This window comes from Lolium perenne, chromosome 7 (genome assembly GCF_019359855.2).
Source record: "Lolium perenne isolate Kyuss_39 chromosome 7, Kyuss_2.0, whole genome shotgun sequence".
Lineage (NCBI taxonomy): Eukaryota > Viridiplantae > Streptophyta > Magnoliopsida > Poales > Poaceae > Lolium > Lolium perenne.
In genome coordinates this window covers 290,850,238-290,874,924 of record NC_067250.2, presented here as the reverse complement: position 1 = coordinate 290,874,924, position 24,687 = coordinate 290,850,238, and the positions used below count along the sequence as shown (strand labels likewise).

The window sequence follows — 24,687 nt, the reverse complement described above, 5'->3', positions numbered from 1 at the left end:
CACGAGGGGCCCAGACGCCAGGGCCGCGCGGCCAGGGTCCAGGCCGCGCCGCCCTGTTGTCTGGCCACCTCGTGGCTCCACTTCGTTTCTCCCTCAGTCTTCTGGAAGCTTCGTGGAAAAATAGGACCCTGGGCGTTGATTTCGTCCAATTCCGAGAATATTTCCTTACTAGGATTTCTGAAACCAAAAACAGCAGAAAACAGCAACTGGCTCTTCGGCATCTTGTTAATAGGTAAGTGCCGGAAAATGCATAAATATGACATAAAGTATGCATAAAACATGTAGGTATCATCAATAATGTGGCATGGAACATAAGAAATTATCGATACGTCGGAGACGTATCAGCATCCCCAAGCTTAGTTTCTGCTCGTCCCGAGCAGGTAAACGATAACAAAAATAATTTCTGGAGTGACATGCCATCATAACCTTGATCATACTATTGTAAGCATATGTAATGAATGCAGCGATCAAAGCAATGTAAATGACATGAGTAAACAAATGAATCATAAAGCAAAAACTTTTCATGAATAGTACTTCAAGACAAGCATCAATAAGTCTTGCATAAGAGTTAACTCATAAAGCAATAATTCAAAGTAAAGGTATTGAAGCAACATAAAGGAAGATGAAGTTTCAGCGGTTGCTTTCAACTTGTAACATGTATATCTCATGGATAGTTGTCAATGCAAAGTAATATAACAAGTGCAATATGCAAGTATGTAGGAATCAATGCACAGTTCACACAAGTGTTTGCTTCTTGAGGTGGAGAGAGATAGGTGAACTGACTCAACATAAAAGTAAAAGAAAGGTCCTTCAAAGAGGAAAGCATCGATTGCTATATTTGTGCTAGAGCTTTGGTTTTGAAAACAAGAAACAATTTTGTCAACGGTAGTAATAAAGCATATGTGTTATGTAAATTATATCCTACAAGTTGCAAGCCTCATGCATAGTATACTAATAGTGCCCGCACCTTGTCCTAATTAGCTTGGATTACCTGGATTATCATCGCAATACACATGTTTTAACCAAGTATCACAAAGGGGTACCTCTATGCCGCATGTACAAAGGTCTAAGGAGAAAGCTCGCATTGGATTTCTCGCTTTTGATTATTCTCAACTTAGACATCCATACCGGGACAACATAGACAACAGATAATGGACTTCTCTTTTATGCATAAGCATTCAACAACAATTAATTTTTCTCATATGAGATTGAGGATATTTGTCCAGAACTGAAACTTCCACCATGGATCATGGCTTTAGTTAGCGGCCCAATGTTCTTATCTAACATTATGCATGCTCTAACCATTTTAGTGGTAAATCTCCCTTACTTCAGACAAGACGAACATGCATAGCAACTCACATGATATTCAACAAAGAGTAGTTGATGGCGTCCCCAGGAACATGGTTATCGCACAACAAGCAACTTAATAAGAGATAAAGTGCATAAGTACATATTCAATACCACAATAGTTTTTAAGCTATTTGTCCCATGAGCTATATATTGTAAAGGTGAAGAATGGAAATTTTAAAGGTAGCACTCAAGCAATTTACTTTGGAATGGCGGAGAAATACCATGTAGTAGGTAGGTATGGTGGACACAAATGGCATAGTGGTTGGCTCAAGGATTTTGGATGCATGAGAAGTATTCCCTCTCGATACAAGGTTTAGGCTAGCAAGGTTATTTGAAACAAACACAAGGATGAAGCGGTGCAGCAAAACTCACATAAAAGACATATTGTAAACATTATAAGACTCTACACCGTCTTCCTTGTTGTTCAAACTCAATACTAGAAATTATCTAGACCTTAGAGAGACCAATTATGCAAACCAAATTTTAGCATGCTCTATGTATTTCTTCATTAATAGGTGCAAAGTATATGATGCAAGAGCTTAAACATGAGCACAACAATTGCCAATTATCACATTATCCAAGACATTTTAGCAATTACTACATGTATCATTTTCCAATTCCAACCATATAACAATTTAACGAAGAAGAAACTTTCGCCATGAATACTATGAGTAAAGCCTAAGGACATATTTGTCCATATGCAACAGCGGAGCGTGTCTCTCTCCCACACAATGAATGCTAGGATCCATTTTATTCAAACAAAACAAAAACAAAAACAAACAGACGCTCCAAGCAAAGTACATAAGATGTGATGGAATAAAAATATAGTTTCAGGGGAGGAACCTGATAATGTTGTCGATGAAGAAGGGGATGCCTTGGGCATCCCCAAGCTTAGACGCTTGAGTCTTCTTGATATATGCAGGGGTGAACCACCGGGGCATCCCCAAGCTTAGAGCTTTCACTCTCCTTGATCATATTGTATCATCTCCCTCTCTTGATCCTTGAAAACTTCCTCCACACCAAACTCAAAACAACTCATTAGAGGGTTAGTGCACAATCAAAATTTACATGTTCAGAGGTGACACAATCATTCTTAACACTTCTGGACATTGCACAAAGCTACTGAAAGTCAATGGAATCGAAAAATCCATCAAGCATGGCAAAACAGGCAATGCGAAATAAAAGACAGAATCTGTCAAAACAGAATAGTTCGTAAAGATGAATTTTATTGAGGAACCAGACTTGCTCAAATGAAAATGCTCAAATTGAATGAAAGTTGCGTACATATCTGAGGATCACTCACGTAAATTTTCATAATTGTCTGAGTTACCTACAGGGAATTAGGCCCAGATTCGTGACAGCAAAGAAATCTGTTTCTGCGCAGTAATCCAAATCTAGTATGAACCTTACTATCAACGGCTTTACTTGGCACAACAATGCACAAAACTAAGATAAGGAGAGGTTGCTACAGTAGTAACAACTTCCAAGACTCAAATATAAAATAAAAGTACTGTAGTAAAAACATGGGTTGTCTCCCATAAGCGCTTTTCTTTAACGCCTTTCAGCTAGGCGCAGAAAGTGTGTATCAAGTATTATCAAGAGACGAAGTGTCAACATCATAATTTGTTCTAATAATAGAATCAAAAGGTAACTTCATTCTCTTTCTAGGGAAGTGTTCCATACCTTTCTTGAGAGGAAATTGATATTTAATATTACCTTCCTTCATATCAATGATAGCACCAACAGTTCGAAGAAAAGGTCTTCCCAATATGATGGGACAAGATGCATTGCATTCAATATCCAAGACAACAAAGTCAACGGAGACAAGGTTATTGTTAACGGTAATGCAAACATTATCAACTCTCCCCAAAGGTTTCTTTGTAGAATTAACATCCAAATAACAATTTTTCAATGGTGGCAAGTCAAGCATATTATAGATTTTCTTAGGCATAACGGAAATACTTGCACCAAGATCACATAAAGCATTACAATCAAAGTCATTGACCCTCATCTTAATGATGGGCTCCCAACCATCTTCTAACTTCCTAGGAATAGAAGTTTCGCGATTTAGTTTCTCTTCTCTAGCTTTTATGAGAGCGTTTGTAATATGTTTTGTGAAAGCCAAATTTATAGCACTAGCATTAGGACTCTTAGCAAGTTTTTGTAAGAACTTTATAACTTCAGAGATATGACAATCATCAAAATCCAAACCATTATAATCTAAAGTAATGGGATCATTATCCCCAATGTTGGAAAAAATTTCAGCAGTTTTATCACAGGCAGTTTCAGCAGTTTTAGCAGTTTCAGGCAGTTTTTTGTGCTTTGCATTAGAAGTGGAAACATTGCCAACACCAATTCTTTCACCATTATTAGTAGGAGGTGCAGAAACATGTGTAGCATTAGCATTGCTAGTGGTGGTAATAGTCCAAACTTTAGCTATATTATCTTCTTTTTCATTTTCTTCTCTTTTCCACCTAGCACGCAATTCGGCCATCAATCTTATATTCTCATTAATTCTAACTTGGATGGCATTTGCTGTAGAAACAATCTTATTATTATGATTTTCATGAGGCATAACTTTCAATTTCAAAAGATCAACATCAGCAGCAAGACTATCGACTTTAGAAGCAAGTATATCAATTTTCCCAAGCTTTTCTTCAACAGATTTGTTAAAAGCAGTTTGTGTACTAATAAATTCTTTAAGCATAGCTTCAAGTCCAGGGGGTGTGTTCCTATTGTTGTTGTAAGAATTCCCATAAGAATTACCATAACCATTACCATTATTAAAAGGATATGGCCTATAGTTGTTACTAGAATTGTTCCGATAAGCATTGTTGTTGAAATTATTATTTTTAATGTAGTTTACATCAACATGTTCTTCTTGAGCAACCAATGAAGCTAACGAAACATTATTAGGATCAATATTTGTCCTATCATTCACAAGCATAGACATAATAGCATCAATCTTATCACTCAAGGAAGAGGTTTCTTCGACATAATTTACCTTCTTACCTTGTGGAGCTCTTTCCGTGTGCCATTCAGAGTAATTAATCATCATATTATCAAGAAGCTTTGTTGCTTCACCAAGAGTGATGGACATAAAGGTACCTCCAGCAGCTAAATCCAATAGGTTCCGTGAAGAAAAATTCAGTCCTGCATAAAAGGTTTGGATGATCATCCAAGTAGTCAGTCCATGGGTTGGGTAATTTTTAACCAAAGATTTCATTCTTTCCCATGCTTGTGCAACATGCTCAGTATCCAATTGTTTAAAATTCATTATGCTACTCCTCAAAGATATAATTTTAGCAGGGGGATAATATCTACCAATAAAAGCATCCTTGCATTTAGTCCATGAATCAATACTATTCTTAGGCAGAGATAGCAACCAATCTTTAGCTCTTCCTCTTAATGAGAAAGGGAACAATTTTAATTTTATTATGTCACCATCTACATCTTTATACTTTTGCATTTCACAAAGTTCAACAAAATTATTGAGATGGGCAGCAGCATCATCAGAACTAACACCAGAAAATTGCTCTCGCATAACAGGATTCAGTAAAGCAGGTTTAATTTCAAAGAATTCTGCTGTAGTAGCAGGTGGAGCAATAGGTGTACATAAGAAATCATTATTATTTGTGGTTGTGAAGTCACACAACTTAGTATTTTCAGGAGTACCCATTTTAGCAACAGTAAATAAAGCAAACTAGATAAATAAATGCAAGTAACTAATTTTTGTGTGTTTTTAATACGGCAAACAAGATAGCAAATAAAGTAAAACTAGCAACTAATTTTTTTGTGTTTTGATTTAGTGCAGCAAACAAAGTAGTAAATAAAATAAAGCAAGACAAAAACAAAGTAAAGAGATTGCGATGTGGAGACTCCCCTTGCAGCGTGTCTTGATCTCCCCGGCAACGGCGCCAGAAATTTAGCTTGATGCGCGTACAGCACGCGTCCGTTGGGAACCCCAAGTGGAAGGTGTGATGCGTACAGCAGCAAGTTTTCCTCAGTAAGAAACTAAGGTTTATCGAACCAGTAGGAGCCAAGAAGCACGTTGAAGGTTGATGGCGGCGAGATGTAGTGCGGCGCAACACCAGGGATTCCGGCGCCAACGTGGAACCTGCACAACACAACCAAAGTACTTTGCCCCAACGAAACAGTGAGGTTGTCAATCTCACCGGCTTGCTGTAACAAAGGATTAGATGTATAGTGTGGATGATGATTGTTTGCAGAAAACAGTAGAACAAGTATTGCAGTAGATTGTATTCGATTAAAAGAATGGACCGGGGTCCACAGTTCACTAGAGGTGTCTCTCCCATAAGATAAATAGCATGTTGGGTGAACAAATTACAGTTGGGCAATTGACAAATAGAGAGGGCATGACAATGCACATACATGATATGATGAGTAGTGTGAGATTTAATTGGGCATTACGACAAAGTACATAGACCGCTATCCAGCATGCAGCTATGCCTAAAAAGTCCACCTTCAGGTTATCATCCGAACCCCTTCCAGTATTAAGTTGCAAACAACAGACAATTGCATTAAGTATGGTGCGTAATGTAATCAATAACTACATCCTCGGACATAGCATCAATGTTTTATCCCTAGTGGCAACAGCACATCCACAACCTTAGAACTTTCTGTCACTTTGTCCTGCATTTAATGGAGGCATGAACCCACTATCGAGCATAAATACTCCCTCTTGGAGTTAAGAGTAAAAACTTGGCCAGAGCCTCTACTAATAACGGAGAGCATGCAAGATCATAAACAACACATAGGTAATAGATTGATAATCAACATAACATAGTATTCTCTATCCATCAGATCCCAACAAACACAACATATAGTATTACAGATAGATGATCTTGATCATGTTAAGCAGCTCACAAGATCCGACAATGAAGCACATAAGGAGAAGACGACCATCTAGCTACTGCTATGGACCCATAGTCCAGGGGTGAACTACTCACTCATCAATCCGGAGGCGACCATGGCGGTGTAGAGTCCTCCGGGAGATGATTCCCCTCTCCGGCAAGGTGCCGGAGGCGATCTCCTGAATCCCCCGAGATGGGATTGGCGGCGGCGGCGTCTCTGGAAGGTTTTCCGTATCATGGCTCTCGGTACTGGGGCTATTATCGACGAAGGCTTAAGTAGGCGGAAGGGTAGGTCAAGGGGCGTCACGAGGGGCCCAGACGCCAGGGCCGCGCGGCCAGGGTCCAGGCCGCGCCGCCCTGTTGTCTGGCCACCTCGTGGCCCCACTTCGTTTCTCCCTCGGTCTTCTGGAAGCTTCGTGGAAAAATAGGACCCTGGGCGTTGATTTCGTCCAATTCCGAGAATATTTCCTTACTAGGATTTCTGAAACCAAAAACAGCAGAAAACAACAACTGGCTCTTCGGCATCTTGTTAATAGGTTAGTGCCGGAAAATGCATAAATATGACATAAAGTATGCATAAAACATGTAGGTATCATCAATAATGTGGCATGGAACATAAGAAATTATCGATACGTCGGAGACGTATCACCCCACTATGGGCCTAGTTGGGTTGGATAGGCCCAATCCCAACGGACACACTAATACCCCTAATTTGGCCCACCACATGACCTGGCTACATTATTATTTCCTAATAACAAGACTATGATAAAATACTGGTACAACCTTAGACTTAATCATCATATCAATGGCTGTCCTAGTGTACCATGCCGAGATACCCATATCATCCTCCCCTTCTTCAAGAAGCGTTGTCCCCAACGCGTGAGGGTCGGGTCGGAAAAAGGTGCTCTCAAATGAGCAATATCGTCACTTTCCTTGCTAGTCTTCCACGCCTCACCTCCCTCTCGACTAGCCATCTTCAAGTTGTGCTCGCCTGCCACTCCTCATCCTCCCTCTCGGCGTGCATAACTTGACACTGATTGAGACACAAACATATTGAATGCCATCTGAAAAACATACTGAGTAAATCACCCAAAACTTACAGGACAAATTCCTGCATACCAAGGGTCCAAATAAACTATGTATGTCTACATCTGGAGCAATTCTGGAGCCATACGGAAAGTCTGGAGCCATGCAGGGTGAATCTGGAGCTAGCCGGCCAAATCTGGAGCCGCGCTGGTGAATCTGGAGCTGACACGGACGAACTCCGGAGCTGGAGCGGCAAAAGTTGGAGCCGCGCGTTGAAAAGTTGGAGCAGGCTGACGGAAACTGGAGCCGCAGCCGCGAAATCTGGAGCCGCAGCCGCGAAATCTGGAGCTATCGCGGAAAACTTGGAGCCGGCGCAAATCTGGACTCCTAGCGATCAAACGCAATCCCGACTACGTACGGCTTCTCCTACTGCTTCGCGAACACGATCTCCATGCTCGGATCTGGGAGCCCTGCACGCCTCGCGAACTTGACTCTGCTGCCCAATTCCTCCTCCTTGATCTTCACCAACAGCATGGCGGTGACGTACCCAATGGTAGCCACGGCAACCGAGCAGAAACAATCGAGCAACAAAGCAATCTGCACCGTGATCAACCTAGCAATCGGATACCACAGCAAATTGTCAATGAATCTCGTCAGAAAGTTGAAGTGAACTTGGAGGATGCTTCTTTAGATAGGCGAGAGAATTGTAATGTTGTGAGTGATATAACGAAAAGTGAGAGAGTGAATTCCTTAGTCTCATTAGCCACCAAAGAAGACATGAGAGAATTTAGTGAGGATCCTACAGCCATGCCTCTTGTGCTCTTGTACAGAGGAACGGTTTTGGTTTCTAACGACATGACCCCTCTTCCTCTTGGTGTTTCTAATGTTTTGCAGGAATTTGGCGACGTGTTTCCGGATGAGGTACCCGCAGGACTTCCACCATTGCGAGGTATTGAGCATCAAATCGACTTGATTCCCGGAGCTTCGCTACCCAATCGGGCACCATATAGAACGAACCCCGAAGAAACGAAGGAGATACAGAAGCAAGTACAAGCGCTACTCGACAAAGGTTATATCCGCATAAGCCTTAGTCCTTGTGCTGTTCCTGTTATTCTAGTTCCTAAGAAAGATGGTACATGGCGTATGTGCGTAGATTGTAGAGCTATAAACAATATCACTATTCGATACCGTCACCCTATTCCCCGTTTAGAGGATATGCTAGATGAATTGAGTGGTGCTGCTGTGTTCTCTAAAATTTATTTGCGTAGTGGTTATCATCAAATTAGGATGAAAGAAGGGGATGAGTGGAAAACTGCCTTTAAAACAAAATTTGGTTTATATGAATGGTTAGTAATGCCTTTTGGTCTAACTAATGCACCTAGCACCTTCATGAGACTGATGAACCATGTTTTACGTGAATTTATTGGCAAGTTTGTGGTTGTGTATTTTGATGACATATTAATCTACAGCCGCAATGAATCGGATCATACTATACATATTCGACATGTTTTGCAAGTGTTGCGTGATAATAAACTCTATGGTAATCTTGAGAAGTGCACATTTTGCAAAGATAAGGTCATATTTCTGGGTTATGTTGTCTCTAAGCATGGAGTATAAGTAGATGTGTCTAAAATTGAAGCTATTCAAAATTGGCCTACTCCCATGAATGTGAGTCAAGTTAGAAGTTTTCATGGTCTAGCTGGGTTTTATAGAAGATTTGTGCCCAACTTTAGTACTATTGCTGCACCTTTGAATGACTTGACTAAAAAGGGTGTTATATTTGAGTGGGGCGCAGCCCAAGATCATGCTTTTGATGAACTTAAGAGATTGTTAACTTCTGCACCGTTGCTTGCACTTCCTGATTTCAATAAGCAATTTGAGATTGAATGTGATGCTAGTGGTATTGGAATTGGTGGTGTGTTGATGCAAGAGGGTCGCCCAATTGCATATTTTTCTGAGAAACTTTCTGGTGCTAAGTTGAACTATCCTATATATGATAAAGAATTGTATGCTTTAATTAGAGTTCTTGAGGTTTGGCAACATTATTTGTGGCCAAAAGAATTTATCATACATTCTGATCATGAAGCTTTAAAATACCTGAAAGCTCAGTCTACTTTGCATAAGCGTCTTGCTAAGTGGGTTGAGTTCATTGAGTCTTTTCCATACATTATTAAGCATAAGAAGGGAAAAGATAATATTGTTGCTGATGCTCTATCTAGGAAGAATATGTTATTAACTCAACTTGATGTTAAAATTCCTGGATTAGAAGTGCTATGTGATTTATATGCTACTGATCATGATTTTGCTGAACCATATCGGTTATGTGCTCTTGGTAAAGCATGGGAAAAATATCACATACACGATGGGTTCTTGTTTAGAGCTAACAAACTATGTGTTCCAGAATCGTCTGTGCGTTTGCTCTTATTGCAGGAATCACATGCTGGAGGTTTGATGGGTCACTTTGGGCGTGAGAAGACGCTACTCATGCTCGCTGACCACTTTTATTGGCCAAAGATGAGGCGGGACGTGGACAGGTATGTGAAGAGGTGCATTACTTGCAACAAGTCCAAGTCCAAGCTGAAGCCTCACGGTTTGTATACTTCGTTACCGGCACCTACTACACCTTGGGAAGATATTAGTATGGATTTTGTGTTGGGTTTGCCGCGTACTAAAAGAGGCCATGATTCTATATTTGTGGTAGTAGACAGGTTTTCTAAAATTTCACACTTTATTGCCTGCCACAAAAGCGACGATGCGTCGCATATTGCTAACCGGTTTTTCAGGGAGATTGTTCGACTACATGGAGTCCCGAAGACTATTGTTTCTGATCGTGATGTGAAGTTCATGAGCTACTTCTGGAAGACACTTTGGGGAAAGCTGGGGACAAAGCTATTGTTCAGTACTACTTGTCATCCCCAAACTGATGGTCAAACTGAGGTGGTGAATAGAACTTTATCACAATTGTTGAGATCCATGATCAAGAAGAACCTGAAGGAGTGGGAAGAGTGTTTGCCGCATGTGGAGTTTGCTTACAACAGGGCGGTACACTCTACCACGGAGCTGTGTCCTTTTGAGGTGGTGTATGGTTTCAAACCCATTACTCCACTTGACTTGTTGCCTTTGCCCATACATGAGAGAGTTAATATGGAGGCATCCAAGAGGGCAGATTTTGTGCGAAAGATCCATGTGAAGACTAAAGAGTTGATAGAGAAGAAAGGCAAGAGCAATGCTGCAAGGATGAACAAGAAGCACAAAGAGATGTTGTTCAAGCCTGGTGATATGGTCTGGGTACATTTTCGCAAGGATAGGTTCCCGAAGCTGCGGAAGTCTAAGTTGAAGCCTCGTGGTGCTGGTCCTTACAAAGTGCTTGCCAAGATCAATGACAATGCATACTCGATAGATCTTCTAGTTGATGAGTTTGGTGTCAGTAATTCTTTCAATGTTGCTGATTTGACACCATATGACGGAGAAGACCTTGGAGCGTCGAGGTCGACGCCTTTTGAAGGGGGGGGGAGATGATGAGGACATCCCTACTACACCACTACCTCTGTCATTGATAAATGAAGATGAACCTGCTGTGAAGCTCAAGTCCAATGAAGTTCGGATTGGACCAATTACAAGGGCTCGTGCGAAGCTACTTAAACAACAGGTGCACTTGTTTCTAAACGATACTTTGATTGATGAGAACTTTATACTGCCTAAGTCCTATTACTTATGTATCATCTTGGTATCAGATTTCCAGTTTTCCTCGGTACGCCATTCACAATCCACCCCATAGTTGAGTTGTGAGTGTTTTCCTATCCAGATAAAGCCAGAAAAAGTTAGGGTTAGGGTTTGCCATAGCCTTAGATTGCACTAATTTCAAGTTTTAGTTGCTTTTCGTAGTTGTTTTTGCGTATCTTTGTCTTCCATCTAGTTTTTAGGGTTTGAGTTTCCACCATCATCTAGTGTTTACAGTATCATATCGTATCAGTTTTTGTTACTCCGAGTCCACATAGCGTACAATGTGCTTTTCCCAACCATAGCCACAGCCTATCGATATACGTGACTAGGAACTTCCCCAGAAGAGACTAGTTTTACCGCTCGTCAGGCTGCTCATTAGGGTTTGGTGCTTTGCATATTTTGTTGGCCGTGTTATCAAGGAGTTGAGTCATAAAATAAAATAAAAACAGAAAATTGAAAAGAAGCAAAAAGAGCTACATAGCTGCGTGTGTTATACAAAAAGAAAAATCCCAAAAGAAAAGTGAAGTGCTAGTTGAATTAAGTGAAGGCCTAAGTTTACTTTACTGCACCCGTAGTTGAGCAATCTTGTGCCTGTCTCGTTGAGCTTTGCTAGCGTCTCTCTAGTGCATTGCAACCTCTCCTACATATAGTTGCATTGCCCCATTATATCGCCTTGTGTGAGTATCTTTGGTTGTCTACGGTCAGCGCTAGAGCTTGTTATTGGTGCAAATAGGTAGCCTACCTACAGCCCCACATATATCCTGCTTTGCCGTGTGATTTGTTCTTATACCCTTGATATTCGCTTCGCTACATCCGTGCACTAGTTGTTACTACAAGTGGTAAGCAACCCTAATTTACTTTGAAACGGTAAGATCTCCTTTTCTTATCAATTTTTGAGTGAGTTGTGAGAGTACCACCATATATTTTTGATTTAGTGCACTAACCTACTAACCATGTCTGCTAGTGATGAGAAAATTGTTAACCAGGAGAACAAGTTTAGTCTAAAGTTTAGGTCATACCTAGTTGCGTGTGTTCACGTGTATCATCCCTCCGGGGGTACGGCGCTGCCGTTTATCTATATTATCCGATGCGGAGGTTCTTGTGTTCATCAAGGATTGTCTAGCTCTTGGTTTAAGGCGTATCGTTCATCGATCCGTTGCTTGCTGGATTCGTTCCCTCTTCTCCAGGCTGCGTTCATCGCGTTGTTGGGAGGATTCTCTACCCCAGGTTCTCGCTGTGAAAGATCGGGCATCAACTTAGGTGGATTGACCCCAGGGACCAATCGAGAGATCTCGTTGCGTCATACAGGTTATCATCCACTACATCGTCGTGTTTCTCCGCTGCCATCATCCCGTGATCATCATCAGCACCGTTGCTTACTGAGAAGATCGGGCCACCCCTTATCATCTCAGTAAGCAACGGTGGTGATGATGATCACGGGATGATGGCAGCGGAGAAACACGACGATGTAGTGGATGATAACCTGTATGACGCAACGAGATCTCTCGATTGGTCCCTGTCGCCAATGCAACAGCTCTCAACCCTGCAAGATATTCGCAACTCCACACACTTGCGCACGTAGCCGCCGACCACGAAGCGGTAAGTTGCAACCGTCTAATTCCCAATGGAACAGCAGATCACACAAGACTTTATCAGGATCTACACAATATCAAGCAATATGGTGTAGGGATTCAATAGTTTTGCATAAGCAAACAACTAAGAACTAGGGTTTATCTTAAACGTGGTCTAAAGCAGCTAGGGGGTCGTCCAAGGCACTTATATAGGCGTCCGGGACGAGTTCTGGTCGAAAAATACAAGTAAAACCGACCCAGAAAAGTTCTGGTCGAGACAGACTCGGACAGATCCGGTCTGGAATCCGGTCAACCGGGCCAGGGACCGGGCAGGCCGGCGTGGGATCCGGTCAACCGGGCGGCAAACCGGGAAGTTCGCAAAAACCCGGTTTGGCCCCGGTACGATAAATCCGTTCCGGTTGCCGCCCGGTCAACCGGGCCAGGGACCGGGCTGGCCGGTCTGGAGGCCGGTCTAACCGGGCGCTGGACCGGCCTGGACGTCGACTTCTCCTCTCGCGCATGCCTCCCGCTCCTCCCTCGCGCGTCCATGAGATATCTTCATGTCCAGCTCCATGTCCAGCTTCACGTCCATCTTGACGTCCGTCTTCATGTCCAGCTGCTCCTCTACTCCTCGTGCGATGCTCGTCTCCTCTTGATACCTGATGATACATAATTAATAGGACTTAGGCAGTATAAAGTTCTCATCAATCAAAGTATCGTTTAGAAACAAGTTCACCTGTTGTTTAAGTAGCTTCGCACGAGCCCTTGTAATTGGTCCAATCCGAACTTCATTGGACTTGAGCTTCACAGCAGGTTCATCTTCATTTATCAATGACAAAGGTAGTGGTGTAGTAGGGATGTCCTCATCAGATTTCTTGTAGTGTTTAAAGTAGGCTCACGATGTTTTTGCTGAGGAGCAATTAACTAGTCCCTGATCAGTCGAATGCACCATACTCATCATATAAATATCCCCATGATAAAAATATTGATCAAAGATAGTAAAATTCTTACTCTAAATACAAATTTGGGTTCATGTTATAAAGAGGAAGTCAAGGTTTAGAGACCCAACCCGAGTGGAGTCTCGGGGGCTACTGTCATGGGTATACTCTTACGGGTACCCATTATTTGGGCCATCTTATGCATTCATGCACTGCATGTTGGTAGTTCACCTTGATTATAAGCTGCAAATAATATAGGTGTATGTGTTTCTACAAGTTAGCATGAAGTCATTTTGAATGTCCATTTAAACTTTGGGATACACGGAGTTTAAATGTTCATATTTACTTCTGTTGGACATATAATTCTCATTTACCAGTATGCACATGCATTAAAACTAAAATCCATTGAATTAAATTCAAATTCATGGAAAATTATTTAATGTGCTCTTTCAAATTTGCAGGTCAGACAATCATATGGAAGATCCATAGTACATAGTACTTGAGTTTTTTTCACTTCCAGCAGCTTCAAACAACTTATTTATTTATATGTGGTAGAGTTGATATTGGTTATTCCTCGCAAAAAGGTATAAGACCGTGAGAAGAATCTTATAGTGTTGCGATAATAACTTCCTCTCTTCTTAAAATATAAATACATACCTATATACATTTAGGAACAGGTGGAGTAGCATATTCTCATGAATAATATGTATGGATGTCTTACACTTCATATATATACAATTTGCTTTTTGCGTCATAAGTATCATACTATTTGTGAAGTGTATTGGCCTATGACATGTGAAGAACACCAAACAAAGCCATGGTTGATGATTAATAAATAGGCAGGTGAATCACATCACACATGGCAAACAATAAACTTTGGTGAAATTTGAAGTCAAAGGGTGTATGTTACAAATGAAATGGCATATACACTCAGTTATTATATTAACTAGTTGAATGCCCGTGCGTTGCTACGACACAACAAAATTAAACTTAGACATATTAATTAAAACATTTGTAATTTCGTAATACATATATTACAGAAGTCTTCTAAAAGAATTAGCAATCCCACACGCTTATCTCATATTTCTATGTGTATAGTCAGGACTGATTTCTTAGTCTAAACAATAATAAAGATAATGTTTCTTTTCTTGCGAGACAAGATCTTATATCACTTCATCAACAACGTATCATACTGAATTCCCTTAAAATAAATATGATACTGAATTTCCTAAAAAAAAAGATATTACATTAAATACTGGAGTTTAAAAAGTTCAGCACCTACTAATATAATGATCAGTGATAGGTATCAGTATCATATAATGATATCCGCCGAAGCATATATAGTACCTACTAATAAAGCATTGCCTAAACTCTGGAAAACACAGTTGCTGGCTAGCTACTCTTTTCTGTTTAAATGACACATGATGCGTCTGGTTACATTTCCATATGACCATGTGGCAGATTCTGCTTCCCTCGATGATTCTACTTATTCGAGCCGCTCCATCTGCCAAATGAAATGAAAATCAAAGTTAGCAAATTAGTCTACGTATATTGTGTTTAGATGTATCTGTGCTCCCCATGCTTACAACTTCTTGCAGTAATCGTGAAGAAGTTGCAAGGGTAAAAAGGACTGAGAGTCACAATCTGGTACATAATTTATATACTTAATACAGCAAAGCCACGTGCTATGTGTTCAGCTACAACAACTAAATATAACGATTCAAATGTTGCTAGTTTACCAGCTAGATAATGACATGGAGAAAGTAGGGAAGAGCAGAGTACCTTCCACATGCCATCATTTGGAAAGTGCATGTTCTGATATCCAATTCCTTTGTTTATGGTGCTTCTAAAAATGTTTCAGAATTTGAGGAGAAGAATTACCCGCAGCCGGATGATGCAAGGCACGATCCTAACAAACAACATCGGGGTGTACACTGTACATGATATTTGCTACGTTGACATATAGTTTGGAGGCACTATTGCAAATAATATGAGGTAGGGAAGGTTAAGGATAGAACCGCAAGTGTATATCTCCCATTTGAAAACATGAGAACAGAACCTGACGGAAAGCTCAAAACAGATAGAAGCAACCATGTGTGCATAGTTCACGCTTCACAAGTTATAATTTGAGGATGGGAAGCATCATTAGTGCATAAGACCTTAGAAAGAGCTTACATGTCTTCGGCGGAAATCTTTGTAAATATTCCAATCTCCACCGCGTGTTGTTTGCCTTCAGCCATTATAGCATGACAATTGTAATTTTGAAGAGATAAAGAATTAGTCAGGTGGTAGCAAGTTTAGAGAAGGTGGGATTCTTTCATAATTTTAATGTGCATCAAGATGCATAATTAAGCAATATAAAATAATTATCATACTACAACATATCAAATCCTGGCGTATAATAGCCCATGTATAAAACCGGTACTTCATCACAAGCTCTAGTAAAGTGGGTTATCATGCATATTAGAAAGAGAGATTTGTCCTGCATTTAAGCAAAATTTATAGAAAATTCGCTGCCTCCACCACACTCGTTAGTAGTCAAATTGGTAAACTAAACTTAATTATAGAAAATTCTGGTAGTATGCAATTCACATCAGCATAATACTTCTAGGTGAAGAACGTATGTGGTTTGTTCCTTGTGATCCTCTATGCGATTAACAGAAGGTAACTCCAGAGGCTGTGGCGCAGTGGCACCATTTCCATCTTAAAGAAATTCCACAGGGACCCTCCTACGCAACACTTTTTTCCCATATAAATTTAGGACCAAAAATCTGGATGTAAAACATCTGCATGGAAGCATTATACGCAGAAACTTATATTATTCGGCAGACAGTGTGGTGGAGGCGGCAAGGAGGAACAAGGAGGTTCGGAGGTGGTTGTAGTCAGCATATGCATCACCACCTTCTTACTCGATTCCTCGTCTGCCAGAAGCTCTTCCTGTACATAATAATGTATGCAGATATGTATGTCGATATACAAATGTACGAATGTAAAGATAGTTGTGTAATTTAAATCCTAAGTAAATTGGCTCACTAAACGTGTAAATCTATTTGTGCCAGTAGTATGTAAATCTATTTGACACAAGAAACATGGAGTCAATTATCATATCTACTTCCTTTAATTTTTTTTATCATATCTACTACAACCAAAGTTGCAAAAAATGGCGATTTTCCAGTGACCAAATCTTTTAGAGAATACATTACGTGTAACATTTGATTAGCCTGAATCTATATATCATAGAGTCCGGCGGAGATGATCTTAGTCTACAAACCGGCAGAGATGAAAGTTGCCTACGCGTACCATACCGTTCTAGCCTATTTTTGGGTGTGGTCTGAATCCAGCGAGTATGAGCCCGTAATCAATGGCCTCCTGCGTATGTGCAGGCTTCATTGAGTCTCTCATACGGAAGGACAAAAGATCGAGTAAGAATTAAGAAACTCACTCCACATCTGCCATATGTTTATATGTAGTGGTGTGCATAAGTAAACTACCAAAAACATAGTGAACGATGCATTCTGGTTTGCTTAGTCTCTAATCTTAGCAGAGATCACATGATTTTAATCCTAAACACGTCCAACTTGCAGCTATATTTTCAGTACCAAAATGTGGGCTGGTTACAAAGTGGCTCATGATTTTCGTAGTCAGTATAGACGCATGTTATTAAACAAATGGTAGCATATTATGCAGAATCTAGCAATCCCTCAATTGAACATGCTCATGTGAAAAATCGGCGCGTCCGATCCCGTTCGTCCTGCCCGCTCCCGCGAGTGGGTGGGCGAACCCTAACTCCTCCCCGCCGCCAGCCTCCTCCCCCTCCCTCCCACCCCTGCCGCCGCCACAAGGCATCGCCGGGCAAAAGCCTGGGGGCGCCGGCGGCGGCGGGACCTCTTCTCCCCCTCGTTTGGCGGTGGCGGCGCGGGCCGATGCGGTCGGCGGGGGCGCGGCGCTGGACGTGGGGCGCGGCGGCGTGGCTGCTTGACGGCGGCGTGGTGGCTACGGGTCTTCGGCGTGCGCGCGGCGGTGGCTTCGCTCTCGGGTGAGGCGACGGCGGCGGGCGGCGCGAGCTGGCGCCCGATCTGGATCGGGAAGGAGGCCGGGGGTGCTGCGACGTGAGGGCCGGCGCGGCCTGGGAGGCTGCCGGTGGTGCGGTGGTGGCTTCCGGTCGGGATCCTGGCGGGGAGTGGGCAGTGCGGCCGTCCGCCGCCTCGAGCTCGGGCCGGGGCAGGGGCCCCGGTCCCATGTCGAGCCCATCCTCCTCTGCCCTAGATCCAGTGACGCCGACAGCCATGGGGGCAGCCGGGTGTCGATCTGGAAAGGGAACCCCTTCCGGAGCCTCGCCGGTATCCGGGGTCCTCGCGGCGGAGTTTTTTTCCCCGTCTCCTCTCTCGTTCTTCGGTGCTCTGAGCTGGGACGCCGGGGCGGCGGCCCTGGAAGGTGGGAGTCATGTTGGTTGGCGGGCGAGCCAATGACTCTGGTGCTGGCCGGTGACCACGGCCGTGGGGGCGGCGTGGTGGTCGGCGAGTTGAGTGCTGTGGGGTGTAGATGGCGGTGATGTTGCCAAAGGGAAACCTTTGCCCCTCGGGCCACGGCGGCGGCGTCCGCGGACGGCGTTCCCTTGTTGAAGGCGACGTGAGGCCAATCTCCGTCACTCTACTTCGTCCGGGTGAAAACCCAAGATCCTCGGATCGGGCGGTGGCGGCACTCTGGTGTCGTACTCTTCTTGAAGACACCGTCTTGGAGCCCACAGCGCGAGGCTCACCGTTGGTTGTGACGGAGGTGATTCTTCGGCGATCTTCGGCAAGGCTTGCTCCGTGCCCTCCCCTTGTCGAGCTTCCTTGGCGCTGCTGTTCGGTTTGTGAGCAACGTGGGTCGGTCCCCGGTGGTGGTCGGCTTCCGGTGGCGTTTCTGCGACGGTGGAGTGCTGTTGAGGCGCGCGTGAAAATGGCTCACTCTCGAGTGAGCTCCGGCCCGACACTGTAGACTCCAGTTCTACCCCGAGTCCTCGTAGGCGCTTTGGCTGAGCTTGTTGGTCCAATTCTGGCTGTAGTTTCTTCGGTAGTGCGTGTGGGTGTGTGGTGTCGTTTTGTAAGCTGGGTTCAGCACTTTGTATCGTTCTCGCCGTTGGTGGCTTTGTTAATTCAAAGTCGGGCACTTGAGTGCCGGCCTTTTATCTAAAAAAAACATGCTCATGTCTACTTAGGCACGTAGAGATATCTGAAATCTGAACAAGCGCATAAGAATATGAAAGATAGTTGTACCTATCCAACAGTCTGAACCAGCTAGCTCTTCAGCATGGGTGTTTCACCTGAGGCTGGCTAAGGAGCGACTCCAAGGACACGATCCATGATTGAAAGAAAACCGGCGGGGATGGATGAATTGGTGGCGGAGTCAAGGGAGAGGAGGGCGCAGCAGCGGCGCAGAGGTCGTCACGGCGTCGGACGGTGGTGGGGCAATGAACCAGCGACGGCCCACGGATGCAGCGGGCACTGACTGCAGTCGTCGGGAGGTGCACATGGCTGCACTGCCTAATTTCTGCATGCACATGTGTTTCCTTCATCTCGCTTCATCTCCTCCTAGGTTTCCTCGTGCAGTTCCGAGGACAGAGGCAAGCACGGGAGAAGATCGATCGGCCGGAAGGGCTATGCGAGGCAGATGATTGAAAAGAATGGAGGAAGATCCGATCGGCCAGCAGTGCTATGCGAGGCGGATGATTAAAAAGGAGCACCCGTATGAGGATGACAAGAGGAATTAGGGGCATTCCTTACCTTATAGCCTTAATTACCGGAAAACAAGTGTAATGCGTTCTGATTGACATGGAAAGAAGGAAAGCCGGGATTGTGTTTCGATATTGTTTTCGTGGGGCGAGATAGACGTCGGATGGTTTAGAGCGGTTGAAAATGTTTCCGATCTAATTTGTACCGTGATTGATTGAGACCATAATTGCCCTGAGCATTTGGAATGTCTGATATTTTTTCGGGGCAAGAAAATATATCTTTCCTAATTAATTGATAGCTTGATTGATTATACCATGATTGCTACGAAATTAGATCCGACGAAATGGAGACCGTGAGATTATATTAGACGGACAGGATGCTCCGAATGACGACCATCAAACGCGTTGAGTGTCAAACGACCAACTCCAATTTAATAGTAAAGATGCATGAGCATTAGTGTACGTTATGCATGTTTGTTATTTTACATCACTCCTTCGTTGTGATGAATCTTGAACTGGTGCTTTGTACTTATTATATATCTTTTCTAGCTAAATGTATCATACATATCCGTGTGCAATTTATGGACCAGCAAAGCATGACCAAAAGATATTGACCAACTTAGATTTCACCGATGTAGCAAAGCACCTCTAATATATCTTCTATTTTATTTGCGACGGCAAAACATGATACAAAGATCAGTGACACGTCTAAAAGACACCTTCAACCCACCACACACGTATCACATAGTGCTCGGACACAATGCAGGAGGCGAGGTGAGCTTACAAGCCCACCACACATATCACATAGTGATCATTAAACACAATGCAGGCCGCGAGGCGAAGCTTGCATATCCATCTAATACACCTTACATATTAGAGGATTCTAAAGCAAGGATAAACATAAATTGACAATCGAGAGTTCGAGACATCTATGTATATATCTATGCATGCCTTACAAAGAAAAGCTATATCTATTCATACATCCATCTATCTAGGCTCGAACTCCGACATTGTCATCTCGTTGACAGACGGCACATCAGAAGCAGTCGTTGCTACTTGGGTGGGCACTCGATCTCCGGACACAGCGCTGGCCGTAAAGGTGAAGGCCGGCCTTGACGGTGCCATGAAGTTCGATGCTTGGCGGTCGTGCAGCATGACGAGGACGTGTAGCATCGTCGGCCTGTCCGCCGGGTTCTCCTGCACGCACAGAAGCCCCAGGTGGATGCACTTGAGTACCTCGCTCTCGCTGATCTTGCCGTCCAACGACGGATCCATGATGTCTAGTGGTGTTCCCTTCGACCATTCGTCCCATACCTGCATGAAGAACCATATTGCTAGCTCATGCATCTACATACTAGTCACATGCATTTAGGTTAAGAGGAGATGGTGCTAAATTATCTAATATATGTAGATTGTGTACGTACATAGCTGACCAGGCTACTGGCGTTGCCAGACTCTTCATCCTCGAAAATGGCATCGGTATTTTTCCTTCCTGTAACGATCTCCAGGACGAGGACACCGAAGCTGTACACATCTAGCTTGACCGACATGTGCCCCATGACCGCGTACTCCGGGGACATGTATCCACTGCCGCACATCACAACATATACTAGCTATTGTCATGCGTGGAAGAAAGCAGACATCAAATCATCAATCATAACTGATTACTCACAGTGTTCCGACTACTTGGTTCGTGACGGTACTCGTACTTTCGCTGTTAAAGAGCCTTGCTAGGCCGAAATCCGAGATCTTTGGGTTCATGTCGGCGTCGAGCAGGATGTTGCCGGCCTTGAGATCACGGTGTATGATCTTTATCTGCGAGTCCTCGTGGAGGTATATAAGACCTCGTGCCGTTCCGTAGATTATGCGATACCTTGTCTCCCAGTTCAATAATAGACGCTTTTCACCTTCAGGTGCTGCAAAACAATGCATACTTTTTTTAATAATCGCATGACACAATTAATATTACACTCAACAAAAGTACAAAAGTAGCATGTTGATCGTACCGAAAAGAAAGGTATCCAGGCTTCTATTGGGCAGGTACTCGTACACGAGTAACTTCTCTTGTCCCTTCAAGCACACACCAAGAAGCTTTGTGAGATTGTTGTGTCGGAGCTTTGCCACGACCACTAGCTCGGTCCTCAACTCCTTTAGACCTTGCCCTGAAGTTTTGTCAAGTCTCTTTACAGCTATTTCTCGTCCATTAGGCAAGACCCCCTGTAAAATACATATTCATTTATTAGGTGGATATATAGTTGTAATTTTCACCGCATATCCCATTTAAAATTTCTTTCCAGGGGGGGGGGGGGGGGGGGGCGACAAGTGTCTACTTTACATCAATCCTACCTTGTATACTGCGCCAAAGCCTCCATGACCAAGCTTATTCTCTTTGGCAAAATTGTGGGTTGCTTTCCTCAACGTTGGCAGGTCAAAGAGAAGTGATGCGGGGCCGTCACCGTCTTCCTGCAGGTATGCTAAATACAAGGAAGGAAGAAAAATCTTGTTTATGTTAATTAAACTCATTTCTATGAAACTAATTTGTATGTTGCGCCATTTTATCGATGTGCAACTTACAGATTTGCTTTTTACCATTCCTACATAAGATCACCGCAGAAATGATCAGAAAGACAACAGTGACGCCAAGAAGAATGGCCGATACTATCGCTGCACGTTGTCTCCACCTTCTCCAGTTTCTTCCTGTCAAATTACATAAGAGAGTTGAATGCAGTTTTTCTTTTAGATAATGGAAGAGCTAACATTGATTAAGATCGATGTATCTCTCGTCCACAGAGGTTTGTTTATTACATAGGTTCGACAAAGACCTACAAAAAAAAAAGGGAACGACTACTGATCCGGCCTGCAAATAACATTTTTAACAAACCTCCCCAGTCAAAAAATAATCAGTCAACTAAGGACACGTTCCAAGTAGAAAACTTAGTTGCACACTATATGTGCACAAGTTGAACATTTGACATTTCAAAATGTGTAGCTACTGTATACTTAAAGCCAAAATACCAAGTTAGAGGACCAAAATATACATGTCAAAATACAGTTAACAAATATAAAAAATTGTTATAGATTTTAAAGATTTATATAAATATGTCACCAGTGTGGATTAAAAGCATAACTATAGAGTAACTGAATTAGAAGAATGAATACAAGTCACGAAGGAGCAAATCCGAAACCAAATTATAGAAATAAAAGCAACGATATGGGATATCTCCTGTGACTGAAAGAGGAGCAGCAGTGAGGTGCTTTTGGCCTCAATGCTTTGCTGGAGTGAAGGGTGCTCAAATTAAATGGGATATCTCTTCTCGGATTCTTATTTTGTTTCGGCAGTTCGGAGGCCAAGCATTTCTGAAGTTAAGAACATGAAACTAATATCTTTGAAGGTACCAAAAGTTGTTAGTGAGAACCAGGACACCTACACCACCGCTAACTTTTCATTTCTGTTCGGACATTAAATCACAACAAAAATTCTAAAAATAAAGATGAATGTAGTACAAAATTATATTATGCCATACAAAAATATTCAGAGGAAAGAATCTTATAGTATGTGGCCTACACAAAAATAACATGTTTGTGGCAAATATATGTGAATAAAAAATGTATTAAACTTTATCTTTTTTGTTTCTCTTAAATAGCACAACTTATTAACCTCCAAGTTGACTAATCAATAGTATAACTATTGTACTACATCGTCTAAGTATTGTTTAAAAAAATTGGAACACCAAAATGTCTATGCTGAGTGACAGAGGGTAGGTGTTTGGTGGGTTTTTTTTAGTTAAACAAAGTTGGTTTGTTTTGGTACTCGAAACATTTTACCAAAAAAAATCGAGTTTCAAACTTTTCAGGATTCTCTCAATTTCGGTTAAAGTGGAAAAAATATTTCTGTATCGATTTCCAGTTATGTTTGTTTTTAGTGCATGCCAGGTGATGGATTTCCGTATATCAGAAAACATCTGAAGTCGTATCTACCGCTGTGGTGCGTAGTCGAGGCTGGAGGTGGAGAAGTGGTCGGTGGCGGGGCGACCAGGCTGAGCATCGGTGCGCCGTCGTAGAAGTCGTGCACCTCGAACCTGAGGTTGCACCACACGGCGAGCAGCCGGCCTCCGATGCTGCCGTTGAACACCGGTGGCATCTCCTCGATGAGCCCCTGCAGGCACTTCCGGCACGGCCCGGGCGCCTGGTCCGGCGTGCACTGCACCAGGCCGTTGACCCTACGCACCACGTCCCCGTTGGTGGTCGGGAACCCCGTCTGGCCGTCGGGGACGTCCATGGTCCCGACGGCGTACCTGGACGTGGTGTTGAACGCCGCCCAGTCGGCCAGCGCGCCGACGAGGCTGGCCAGGAGCGCGTTGAAGCGGCCGTGGGCGGTGACGACGGTGTCCTCGCTGACGCCCCTGGCCTGCACCTTCGTGTTGTCAGGGGCTGCGAGGAAGTCCCGGAAGGAGAAGTGGACGGTGCAGCGGTCGTAGAAGACGGACACATCCCTGACCCCTATGCACTGCGTGCCGAAGGCGACCTCGGCGGCGACGGCAAGGCAGGAGGCGCCGCAGTCGGCGCTGCCGGTGGTGTCGCCGCGGCAGAGCCCCAGGCCCCAGGCAGTGTCCGGGCTGGCGCCAACGACGGAGGTAGCGAAGCCAACGCCGGAGGACGATGGGAGGGAGGCGTTGGCGGCGATGGAGGCGAGGAGGGTTCGCACGTTGGACTGGTAGGTGGAGTTCGTGGCGTAGTACGTGCCGTTGTCACACTTCCAAGTCACCAGCTCCGCCTCTGCGGCGCCTTCGGCGGACAGAAGCAGGGAAGAGAGCGGCAACAGCACTAGGACGACGGCGGAGCCCCGTGGTATCACCATTTCCAGGCGTTTGCAGACCAGCTGGTACGTACGTAGGTACATAGGCGCAGAACAGAGTAACCTAGCAAGCAACTACTTGTAGGAGAAGGGTGGACACGGCATTGGAGGTCATTGCAGCTTGCTAGTTCATATGATATTGACCGGCCGGCCAATGTGTGGGTTCATACGTGCCTACTTGGTATAAAGATGATGTACGCGATGTCCATATGGGTTTACGTATATATTTTGATTTGACTAGGGCACTTTACTATATACTAGCATGGTACCCGCGCGCTGCAACGGTTAAAGAAATGGTAAATAGTTTTCATACAAACTACACTATCTCCGGTGAACAAAGCTTATAAATTTAATCAAAATTCAAAGCTTACAAAATTTAACTAAATATAAAGATAAAAAATGTATTTTTTATGAAAATATATTTTACAACGGATCTACTAATATTGATTTACTACCGCAAATGTTCATATGTTTGTTTAAAACATTGGTCAAACATAGAAGACGTTGATTTTTAACTGAATTTATAATTCTTATTCTTTTTTTTTGAGGCAAATCAGTGGGTTTCCCCACTGTGTATATTTATATATTTTCAATAAGTAGTATGTACAAAAAGCATATTGCTAGAGTTAAGCAATAG

The 24,687-nt window shown here is 43.3% G+C and overlaps 1 protein-coding gene across 1 annotated transcript; it reads right to left on the bottom strand.

Moving 5' to 3' along the window:
- Positions 1-20,182: 20,182 nt before the first annotated feature.
- On the bottom strand, positions 20,183-24,095 carry LOC127315167 (cysteine-rich receptor-like protein kinase 10). The gene is made up of 7 exons (XM_051345680.1): positions 23,174-24,095; positions 21,770-21,892; positions 21,542-21,669; positions 21,202-21,412; positions 20,868-21,111; positions 20,620-20,782; positions 20,183-20,509 (listed from the first exon to the last, which is right to left on the bottom strand). Exons 1-7 carry the CDS (start codon positions 24,093-24,095, stop codon positions 20,183-20,185), a joined length of 2,118 nt encoding a protein of 705 aa, XP_051201640.1.
- Positions 24,096-24,687: the final 592 nt, after the last annotated feature.